This window comes from Gadus morhua, chromosome 9 (assembly GCF_902167405.1).
Source record: "Gadus morhua chromosome 9, gadMor3.0, whole genome shotgun sequence".
In the NCBI taxonomy this organism is placed as follows: Eukaryota; Metazoa; Chordata; class Actinopteri; order Gadiformes; family Gadidae; genus Gadus; species Gadus morhua.
In genome coordinates, this window is record NC_044056.1 from 11,477,840 (window position 1) to 11,490,010 (window position 12,171).

The 12,171-nt window shown below is 51.2% G+C and overlaps 1 protein-coding gene across 1 annotated transcript; it reads right to left on the minus strand.

The window, feature by feature from the left end:
- Window positions 1–507: 507 nt before the first annotated feature.
- Window positions 508–10,106, minus strand: rassf9 (Ras association domain family member 9). Its single transcript, XM_030365285.1, has 2 exons — window positions 9,260–10,106; window positions 508–2,747 (listed from the first exon to the last, which is right to left on the minus strand). The coding sequence occupies exons 1-2, from the start codon at window positions 9,307–9,309 to the stop codon at window positions 1,379–1,381; spliced, it is 1,419 nt and encodes a 472-aa protein (XP_030221145.1). The 5' UTR covers window positions 9,310–10,106; the 3' UTR covers window positions 508–1,378.
- Between the last annotated feature and the right edge of the window lie 2,065 nt (window positions 10,107–12,171).

Sequence of the window (12,171 nt, forward strand, 5' to 3'; positions counted from 1 at the left end):
GTGAAACAGATACCCCCCCGCTCCTTCTGTACAGTGCTCCGTCTCAGAGGCGGAGCGAGCTCAGAGGTGGTGTCGCTCCTGACTACAGGGTGGTGCTTCTCCGTTGTTTTACGTCTCTTTTCTAACTAGCGGCCACTCAAAGGGCTTTACAACACTGCCTAACATTCACCCATTCACGCACACATTCACACACCGTCGGCGGAGTCGACCACGCAGGGCGACAGCCAGCCTGTCAGGAGCGGTCAGGGTGAGGTGTCTCGATCAGGGACACCTCGACACTCCGCTAGGAGGAGCAGGGGATCGAACTAGCAACCTTCGGGTTACCAGCGAACCCGCTCTACCAGTCTGCATTCATTACCGACTCCAAATGTATTGTGTGGTGGTCAGCATTTCTCAGGGATAAGAAGTTCCTTGAAGGGGGTGAGGGAAAGTGTCGACCATCTTTGTGTTTCAGTAACAATCACTGACGCGTCAGACCTACAGCCACAGAATCACAACAACTTCAGAGTCATGAATAGAAATAGATTTTATTTTTGCTTAGGCATAATTTACTTTTGTAGCTTTCTGAGACCTTAAAATTGTCGAGGTGTTACACACACAGGAACCAGAAGGCTAGTCAATAAACAGAAAATAAGATTCAACATTTCTAAATGTTCACCAATGATAACATACAATGTCTTTTTATTTAAACATATCTGTAAAATCAAATTTGTTCTACCATCTCTAAAAAAATAAATATATTGCTTTATTCCAGGTGCTTTTAAAAAAACCTCCTAAAACTGTACTTTTAGAAAAATTTCATGTTCAGTTATAATACAGCTTATGTACATTGTTGTGGTTCGGCGTAGCAAAATAAATGTAAGACATCGCTCAGTTCTACGAATTTGTTTGTTTTAACATAAAACATTGATCCATCACTACCGCTTTATGTTACAAAGGACATAAATCCAGATGTTGAGAGAGGTCCAACACACCAGCAGTACGGCTCTCAGACTCCGAGGGGCGACTGTGATACTAGCTGCTACCAGCTAGCCTTTAGCCTTCAGCATTTAGCTGGTGTCCCAAAGCCACCTGCAGTACGAGGGTCTGTGTCTTTGAGGAGCAGGTCATGTAAGGATGGGTTTAAACCAGAAGCTTTTGGCTGGGAGTCAGACACACAAACACACACTCTGCTAACTAACAACTAACCAGCTATCCGGCCCCTAACTATCTGCCCCTAACTAGGGGGCCCTTAGCTATCCGGCCCCTAACTATCTGGCCTTAACTATCGGGCCCTTAACTATTCGGCCCCTAACTATCTGGCCCCAACCTGACAGAATGTAGAGATTCCAGCTCTCAGGAACGTCAGTGAGAATGTCTGGCCGTCTGATTGGCAAGTTCAGACGTCGGTGTCGACGGGGGGCAGGGCCTCAAGGCCGGGGGAGAGCGAATCCTGGCTGTGGGTGGAGCTTATCCCTGTGTCCGAGTCCGTGTCCGTGATGTCCGTCGGACCCCCGCCGTGTTTCAGCCTCACGGTCGCCGGGGCAACGGAGCAGCGCACAGAGCTCTGAGCGGGTCCCGGACCGGGTCCCGCCCCCGGGTCGGGGCCAGGCCCCCCGGCCTCCTCCCCCCCGCTCCCCAGCTGCAGGGAGCCGAGCTGGGCCGCCAGCTGCCAGGCCTCCTGGTCCCGGGCGGCGGTGGCGTCCTGGTGCAGCCGGAGGGCGTGGTCCAGCTGGGAGCCCTCGCGGTGCAGGGCCACGCCCTCCAGCAGGCTGCGCTGCAGCTCGCCCCGCACCGCCTCCAGCTCCGCCGCGTAGAACGCCGCGTCCGCCTCCGCCTCCGCCTCCGAGACCCCGGGGCCCGCCACCGCCGCCGCCGCCACTTCCTCCTGGGGGCCCGGGGGCCACACCGCCGGGCCCCCGGCGGCGGCGGCGGCCAGCTCCAGGTCGATGTCCCGGGACAGCTGCAGGATGAGGTCCTGGTGCCTCCGGACCTGCAGCCCCAGCTGGTCCAGCCCGTCCTCAGCGCAGCGCAGGTACCGCTGGAGCTCCTCCTCCTCCTCCGGGGTCTGAGGGACCCCCGCCTCAGGGGCCTCTGGGGCCCCCGGGGCCCCCGCGCCCCGCGAGCACAGCTCGGTCCGCCGCAGGTCCAGGTCCAGGTCCCTGAGCTGCCGGTCCTGCTCCCGGAGCGTGTGGTCCTGGGCCAGGATGAGCTGGACCATGCGGTCCACCTCCGCCGCCCCGGGGGGGGCTGCGGGGGGGGTCCTGTGAAGCTTCTCCAGCTTGCGGAAGGCCTTCTTCACCATGCGCTTCTGCCGCTCCTCGCCCAGCGGCTGGGGGCCCCCGCCCCGCTCCGCCCTCTTGGGCCGGGCCCCCGGGGGCCGGGGCCCCTCGGGCGGGCCCTTCCGGCTGCTCCGAGCCACGAAGTCGCTGACCCGGACCAGGTGGAAGTGGATGAGGGGCTTCTGGTCCCCCCAGGCGCTCCACAGCCGCAGGATGCGCGTGAGGGGCGGCAGGGCGCGCTCCAGGCCCTTCCAGCGCTCCACCAGGCAGAAGTCCTGGGCCTCGCCGCGGAGCCCCCCGGGCGGGGCCCTCTGGCCCTCAGGGGAGCCCTGTTTGCCCTCAGGGGCCCCCCTGTGGTCCTCCAGCAGGGCCTGCACCATGTCGGCGCATGTGGTGTGCTTGGTGACGCCGCAGACCACTTTCTCCTGGCCACACACGGTAATCTGAATCTCCTTCCCCGCGGCGGTGGCCTCCCTCTCCTTTGTCCTGGGAACAGAGAGCAGAGACTGTCAGCGGAGGAATGCAGAGGAGCTGGTCTCAGTTCACACCATTAGCTCCCAACGCCACAGCCCTGCACGCTAATTATTCCTACACCACTGCATTGTTGAGTACCAGATCCTGATAGGTTAATATAACGTACCGAGGGCGTGCGTTCTTCTCTAATAACACGACAGCTCTGCCTTTTTACGGTTACACAACAATGCACGACAACTACCGTGTTTACAACAATGGCCGAATAGAAATGTGGAGCAGATGTTTCCTTCAGCGCAGAAACGATACGCTCCACACAGCGTGGAACAATGCAAACATGACATTATAAATGGGAAACTTGGATCCAACCAAGCTGGTAACTGTACAACAGGAAAAGACTGCTGGAATGTGTCGTATAATGTACTGGAAATAATAATGTACTGTATTAGTGAGCAACCTTTAGTTTACTTCTCTGTTCCTTGAACTTGGGACAAAGTTTGCCATTATTATGAGATTCTGCAGTGAAGTTGCAGTTAAGTCATCACAGTCCATAACTACTCAACGGACTTTATTCAATCACCCTATCTACTCCTCATGAAACACTTTACCAATTTAAGAGAGTTTGATTGATTGTGGATTCATATATTCCAATGATCTGTCACTTTGAGGACTTACATCAAAGACTATAAATGGAAATAATTGTAGTTAATTGCAGACTTATCTGTACTTTCACACCCTAATTATGGGTTTTGTTTTGGCCTTTCTTCACACAACAGTCTAACAGCGCTGAGTATTCATGTTTTGAACGCTAGATACCGATGCTTGCTGAAGTCAATTTATCGTTTTATCAAGGTGACATCGCCAGATAACGATCCAGACGGCGATAATCATCCAGTGATTTTGCTTTATCAAAGTGTGAGAATGCTTCTGGTTCGGGTGGCGGTGTGAACAGCTTCGTATCTGATCTGGGCTCTGGTTCTACGCTCTGTTCTGTGAGAACCAGGGCTGAGTGGAGAACCTCTGATCACTGATCATTAGGAGGGGCAGCATGTGAGCCCCCACACAACGAGCAACCCACATGGAGAACCTCACATGGAGAACCAAGGAACCTCACATGGAGAACCAATGAACCTCACATGGAGAACAGGCTGAACCTCACATGGAGAACCAAGGAACCTCACATGGAGAACCAAGGAACCCCACATGGAGAACCAAGGAACCTCACGTGGAGAACCAAGGAACCTCACATGGAGAACCAAGGAACCTCACATGGAGAACCAAGGAACCTCACATGGAGAACAGGCTGAACACATGGAGAACCAAGGAACCTCACATGGAGAACCAAGGAACCTCACATGGAGAACAGGCTGAACATATGGAGAACAGGCTGAACACACATGGAGAACACCAGCGTCCTCTGAAAGCATCAGAACTACTGCTGGGATATTAATAGCTGTGGGCACGGCCCTTTGAACAGGCTGATATGTTATTTGTTTTGGTTTCCACTTGGCATTAAAGACACCCCACACACACATACACACACACACACACACACACACACACAAACACACACACACACACACACACTCACACACACACACAAGTGGGGCATTGTGTGTGTGTCTGACGAGCGGAGGAATGCGATACGAGAGCAACAAAGCTCGGGGCTGGTTAATGGACACCCTTGGAAACAAGCAGAGAAAGGCAAATACCTGAGCTCTGTGGCAGCGCACAGCAAACAAGTCAAGCGTCGGTCGACACGGACGACCAGGACGACTTTCACCCCCCCCTCCCCCCCCCCCCTGCCCACCCGCTCTTCCTCTTCCTCCGCTAGCTCTTCCTCTCGGACCCCCACCCCCCTACTGCACCTCGTGCGGGGCTGGAGGAGGGTTCCCACGGAGGCGCTCACTCTTCAGATGTCTAAGGGTCCTCAGAGGGATTCCCACGATCCCACCACGCCGTCCTCTGACCTCCAGACCGCTGGGGGGCGAGGAGAGGACCCCGGCCAAGGCAGGAGAGGAGTGGAGGACGAGGGGAAGGGAACGGATGGTGGAGACCGGCAGAAAAAAGAAGCCATCAGATAGAGACAGAGGCCAAAGGAAGGACCAGAAGAAACTGAAGAAGATGAAGAATAAATGAAGATGGACAGAAGCGCTCCACCCTGATGGGCCCCACCAGAGAGGGTGGAGCAGGCGGCGGTGGAGCAGGCGGTGGTGAAGGTGGAGCAGGCGGCGGTGGAGCAGGCGGTGGTGGAGCAGGCGGCGGTGGAGCAGGCGGTGGTGATGCGGTGCCTCTGGGCCAGGCAGGTGAATAAACAGGCGGCGTCATGAGGGGCTGCAGAGGGCTGATGTAGGGGGGGTGGGGGGCTGCAGAGGGCTGATGTAGGGGGGGTGGGGGGCTGCAGAGGGCTGATGTAGGGGGGGTGGGGGGCTGCAGAGGGCTGATGTAGGGGGGGTGGGGGGCTGCAGAGGGCTGATGTAGGGGGGGTGGGGGGCTGCAGAGGGCTGATGTAGGGGGGGTGGGGGGCTCTTTTGTGCAGCAGGATGCCGGTTCCACCAGGGCGGGGAAACACCTGGATCTACCCCCAGCCCGCCACAATCAGCTCCGCTCCAGCCACTTCCTGCCACTTCCTGCCCCCCCCCCCCCCCCCCTCGCTGGGCTGGGCGGAGGGGGGCTGGCCGTGCCGTTGTGAGGTTGCAGTATTATTATGTGTGAGGTCATGGAGCACAGGTGTGGGCTGATGAGAGCTCCTCTGGTTCGTATTGTCCCGAGCAGCTGCTGTTGACGTACTGAAGGAAACGTAACGGCGCAACGACACTGGTCCACATGGAACCCAGTTTGAACAAACCTTTGGCCTGGCACTAGAGCTGCCTCACATTTCACATTTCATAGCGTCAACTGTTTATGGATCCCAGGTTTGATGCGGGGCTGGGAGAGCGAATGCGTCAGGTGTGCGATCACAGATCAGTCCCCCTTCACCGCAGACATGGCTCTTGTGAAACTTCTGTCACCACAGATTGCAACAGACAGATATTAGCTCTCCTCCTCTCTGCTTTCTCCTCTCCTCTCCTTTCTCCTCTCCTTCTTCCTCTCCTCTCTTCTCCTCTCCTCTCTCCTCGTCTCTTCTCTTTCCCCCTTTCTGAATTGATTCCCATTGAACTTTACTTTATTAATCTATTTTATTTTTGCTTTTTATCGATCCACCGACTTTTCCACCTCCCTAAAATGTAAAAAAAAAAGTAATTTTGTTTGCAAACGTTCCCAAATTGAAAATGTGCATAAAAACAGAAGGATGTAAACAACATTGGACTGCATTGATACAGCATTTTTTTAACCAGTGGACCCTCAAAGCGCTTAACAATATTGCCTAACATTCAACCATTCATGCACACATTCACACACCAACGGTGGAGTCAGTCCCGACATTCAGCTAGGTGGAGCCAGGGATCGAACTAGCAACCTTCCTGTTCCCAGCCACCCCTCTCTACCTCCTGAGTCCCATTCCGCCTTTGATACCAGGAGTGTTCTCCAGTCACGCAGAGTGATATGACCTATACCAGGAACCATGATACCAGGAGGGAGGCGTCCCATGCTGGGAGCCATATGAAGGTTATGGCTGTTTGCGGGGACAAGTCCAGGCAGGCAACGGAGGGTTCGGCGAGTCGAGAGGTATTGGCAGGCGATTCCACCTCACTGTAAAATGTAAACTGGATTGATGAAGCGTGGGAGCGCAGAGGAAGCAGACCGTGATGTGAAGCGACAGTTGAGGAGATTCAACTTAGCACTCGTTAGCTTCAATGTAGCCCTCATTAGCCTCAACGTAGCCCTTGTAAGCCTCAACGTAGCCCTTGTTAGCATCAATGTAGCCCCCATTGGTGTAAACGAAGCCCTCGTTAGCCTCAGCGTAACACATGTTTGTGTCAACGTAGCCCTCATTAGCTTCAACGTAGCCCTCGTTAGCCTCGTCTCGTTAACTGTAGGAGACTGAATTCAGGTCAAGGCCGTTGGAGTTTCCTCTGACAACCGCTGGTCGCAGCACTGGCTCACCTACAGCCAGGAAAGTAGAAGTACTGCCTGCATGTTCCACTCTGAGCTCAACCGGGTTCAGTTCTTGAGGAAACACAGGACCCATGGCTCCTGGCTCAGGCTAATTGGCCCCTGCCAGCCAAGGGCCAATTAGCCAAGGGCCAATCAGCCAAGGGCCAAAACTGAGAGAGAGAGAGAGAGAGAGAGAGAGAGAGAGAGAGAGAGAGAGAGAGAGAGAGAGAGAGAGAGAGAGAGAGAGAGAGACAGAGAGGGGAAGAGAAGGGGAGATAAGGCTGGAGAGTGTCTATCTCTGTCTGAACATGAGGTGTATCCTGTTGCACTTATCTCAGAGAGGATGGACTGCTGAGGAAATAACATGCGCTTTAATCTCGTCCAATCTGGTCGAGTTCATCTCTAGGATGACTCCCAGCCTGGCAGACTAAACACACATACGCAAACACACACACACACACACACACACACACACACACACACACACACACACACACACACACACACACACACACACACACACACACAGAGACACACACACACACACACACACACACACACACACACACACACACACACACACACACACACACACACACACACACACACACACACACACACACACTCACACATACATAAACCCAGCCTCCCTTGCTCCAAACACACACAGTTTGCTTCACTTATTACCCACAAAACAAACCCATGCAAACACATATGCGCAAACACCAAAAGGCAGGCCTCCCTTAAGGGACCCTTGTTGTCTCCGTGTGACCATGTGACCAGCGCTGACCAATTGAACCCCCGCTCATGGTGGGAGTGGTCTCCAGCCGCTGGGAGATGATCGCTGTCAGCCTTCACGCGCCACGCTACCCCTCGACCACGGAGGACGTGGTGTGGTCAGACCCCCAGCGCTCTAGAGACACCAGAGACACGTCCGTCTGCGTCGCTCGGTGAAGCCTCGCTTTGCTCCTGATCTTAGGAGGACGAGGAGAAGAGAGCAGGGGGAGAGGATGCACTCAGCGCTCCCCAGGGTCTGAGCGGTGGTTCGGGGATTCCCTCGGGTCCTCACATCACTGGGAGACGTCTCTCATTCCACTGGGAGCCGAGCCGACTGAACTACAGCGACTGGCGTCGTTTGATCGCTCACTGTTAAACGTTCATCAATCAGCACGGGGCCATCAGCGCTGTGTGATTAGGTTTCACTTAAAAAGAGTTCTCCTCACGTCTCCGCTGAGTGGGTCAGACCCCCCCCCCCCCCTAGCTGAGTTTGGGGGGGGGGGGGGGGCCTGAATCCATAAGTGGAGGAGGAGTCAGTGAAAAACGGTGTTTGCCATATGTGTAGATGGGAACGCTGGAGGTAATTACAGGTGTTACAATAATTACTACACGACGTGAAGCTGTCTGACGCAGGCTGGCTCGTGGCCCGTGCCAGACCGTTTGAACTCATCAAAGATCTGCTCAGCTGTGTGTGCAGAAAATAGAGACAGTCTGCCGCTCTGTATACGCGTTTAACTGCAATTTAATACAAAGCCCAAGAGTACAGGGAGCGTCTCCAAATTAAAGCTGGAGAATTAAACGGAGCGTGAAACGCCTTCTGAGGACGCAACGCAGCCATGCAGAGCAGAGTTTTACACTATTGTGTAAGAGGTTAAAACATGGATCAAAAGGCGTAAAATGTCATAAAAGGCGTTTAGAACTCTCAGTGTTTACACTTATAGTTGAAACACATCACACGTTTTGCAACCACAAATACAGATTTGATCCGTAGATTGAAATCTACAGATAGAATCAAATCATCATATCTTCCAAAATATTGACCAGAGGCCTGTAGGGTGTGTGTCTTAATGGCAAGTGCAGCACACACGAAAACACGCACACGCACGCACGCACGCACACACACACACACACACACACACACACACACACACACACACACACACACACACACACACACACACACACACACACACACACACACACACACACACACACAAAAAATGTTATATTTTGCACAAATCGCTTATTGATCCTGACATCAGTGACTCCAGCACACGTCATCGTGCGATGCGCTTAAAGATTAAACAACTTTCTAATGTTGCCATTGTTGCTGAAACGTGAACGTAAATCAGACGTATAGGCCTACGACAATGAGTCCAGGTTCGGCCTGAGCTCACGCCAGAATGTGATGGGAATCAAACCAGAGTTCACATCGTGTTCCCAACCAGACCTGATGGTCGGTGCGTCGTGCGTAACAGACAGAGAATACACCTTCTTCACTCTAATCCCACTACCTGTGGTTACTTTAGTTCTTATTTACCCGTAGTTCTCATGTAGTTCATCACATTACCCTTAGTTCTCTGTTCATGTAGTTCATCACATTACCCGTAGTTCTCATGTAGTTCATCACATTACCCTAAGTTCTCAGTTCTCATCATGTAGGCTAGTAATCATGTAGTTCATCACATTACCCGTAGTTCCCATCACGTTACCTGTTGTTTTTGAGGCGCGCTTTGAGGAAACCTTTTCCAAACGGAGCCATGTCTCTCAGGTCAGCAGAGTAAAATCCGAGGCCGAGTTAAACTCCCTGCATGGCGGGTCAGGGCGGAGGTCTGCTGGGGAGGGCTGGCTCTGTCCCCTCTGAGGAGTGCTGAGGCTGTCCCGTCTGAAGGCTGAGGCTGTCCCGCCTGGGGAGGGCTCTGACCCGTATGAGGGCTGGCTCTGTCCCGAGTCTGAGGAACCGAAATTTGCGTTCTTATTCGATCTCGCTACAACCGTTTACGTCGGAACCGGTGCCCTACTGGAACCGAGTTTCGGTGCTCAACCCTAGTCCCGACTAGGGGGGGCTGGCTCTGTCCCGTCTGAGGAGAGCTCTGTCCCGTCTGAGGATGGCTGAGGCTGTCCCGTCTGGGGAGGGCTGGCTCTGTCCCGTCTGAGGTGGGCTGAGGCTGTCCCGTCTGGGGAGGGCTGAGGCTGTCCCGTCTTAGGGCTGGCTCTGTCCCGTGTGAGGAGGGCTCTGTCAGGTCGCTGCTGCTCTGCCGAACCCGCCCATCCCAAATGAGGGTGGCGTTAAGGCTGTGATTTACGAGGTCGACCCAACTCTGCTCCGTGAAGGAAGCCGAGACTTCAAACTGTTATTCTACTGCCGCAAAACAGGCCGGGTGGTTCACATCGATGTACGAGGTGGACTAACGCGCTATAGGATAATGATGACGTTCAGACAACATCACCGACAGCAGCATGAAAGTTCATGTCTAGTCTCTGTATTTCTTTGCAAAGAAACTATTTCAGTATAACTAACACTATAACCACGTAGGCTTCACATGCGAAGCCTGTAAGGTTGACTGTAGCCTCTATACACCCAGCCTGCAGGTGGTTGATCCCGGTTGTTTTCGGGGTGAATCGTTGGTCTGGTGAGGGGGAGAGTAACGGCGCCCCCTGGTAGTCAGACTGGGGAAGTTCAGCTAAACACCACAGCGTTGCGAGGCAGGTGGACATAATTTATGGTAGAATTGATTGAATGGATAAAAATACTACAAGGAAAAAATTGACTTACCACAAACAATTTCATTTTCAGATACACACAGATGTCTCTGTGTATCTTACTCATAGTTGATTTAATTCGCTATTAGTAAGGGATCATTAATAATATAAATGATAGCATCACTGATGATAATTACCTCAGTGTATTATGTGTTTCCCGTTAGTTTACCATCCGAACACAACAACCAGGTAACAACTCTGGACGGAGAAGTTCCATTGATTCTCACATGTCATGTATGGAGGAATAATTCTTAGCCCGATCACTCAGCCGACCTGTAATAAGTGCCTTTGAGCAAGATGCCAGCCCCTCAACCCACTCCTTTGTATTTAGAGATAATGAACAGCAACAGTAAACGTGTCATGTTCAAAGTTTTGTGAAAGTCAATGAAGTGTATTTAAAGGGACACTGTGTAAAAATTACTCCCATCCCGTGGTGCAATTGTATATTGCATTCAAAATAATAGTGCTCGCTTGTTCAAAAACTACAGGGGGCAGTATGTGCCAAGATAGTTTTTTTTTGTTTTTTTTGTATTTATTTTTTTGTCTTGTTTTTGTTTTATTTATTTCTTATTGCTTATGTTTATTTATTTATTTATTTATTTATTTATTTTTTCCACAATGTCTTGCTTTTTAAAAAATGTATGATGACTATATGCTCTGTAAGGTGACCTTGGGTGTCTTGAAAGGCGCCTCTAAATTAAATGTATTATTATTATTTATTATTAAGATGCTGTGTCATGACATCCAATACTACCTCATTGAGTCATTCGAGTGATGAGGTGGTTCGTTATTTCAAACAAATTTCAAACTGCATTGAAACATTAGTGTAAGCTAAGAGTAATTATTCCTCGAGCAAGATAGTGTATTATTTCAGTCATCATTCACGCTGGCTGAGAGTGAAAACGCGTTTGCATTTCCTGTACCACGTAGTGCTTTTTGTCCCTCTCGGCAGTTCATAGACCGGAAGAACATGGAAGCCTCCATGAAGCTTACCCATCCTATGTAAGTACATATTAAGTATTCTTCGCTCAGGAGGATAAGTGAGATTTTTGGCAGAGATAATTTTACACCAATGAGGACTTATTTATGAATGAATACGTTGATTTGAGGAAATAAATGACTTAAAATATTACACTGTGTCCCTTTAAGACTTTAAACTAAAATGAATAACGAAATACAGATGATATAGATGGGGAGTGTTTATTATCCTTCACGTCCAAAAGAGGGCAGTCTTTATTACCCATCACGTCTAGCAGAAAGCCGCGTTGAATAACCCTTTCCGTCCAGCAGAGGGAAGTGTTGTATTACCTTTTACGTCCAGCAGAGGGCAATGTTTTATTACCCATCACGGTCTCTGAAAGTCCCAACGAATGAAACAGGGTAAGGCTAGGGTTGACAATAAGGTTTCAAAAGCACTTGCCCATCGGGAAAGTACAGGTCAATTGAACAGTTCCAGACCTTCTGTACAAATAAAATGAAGTACGATGGTCTGGTAGGACCAGGCTACTCTCCTCTCGCATCAGTGAGGGAATACGGCAGGTCAGTGCTACATAGTATGTTTTCCACCGGTGCCAGTTAATTTCAATTACAATTTGCGGGGCTTTTTAAGTTGTAAAAATAGCTACCACAGCGCTGTTTTTCAAAAATAAATAAATTAAAAATTAATTATTAAAAAAATTATCGCCTTTTTATCGGCAACTTGAGACGATCGACGTTGGAATCCATCTATCGTCGATAGCCAATAGTCGATAGAAAGGTTTCTTATTTCCTAATAAACCTTCTCTTATTCATTGATTGAAAACACCATGTTTAGTTGCAAAATTTGGCCCAGACCCTGGATAATCTGTTTATGGTGGTTTTA

What these genes read in the sequence shown, in the direction of transcription:
- rassf9 (XM_030365285.1), bottom strand. Translation starts at nt 9,309, where the DNA reads ATGGCTCCGTTTGGAAAAGGTTTCCTCAAAGCGCGCCTCAAAAACAAC. An exon ending in GCGCGCCTCAAAAACAACAG is followed by an intron (nt 2,748 to 9,259) that starts GTAACGTGATGG and finishes CTCTGTTCCCAG; the next exon opens with GACAAAGGAGAGGGAGGCCA.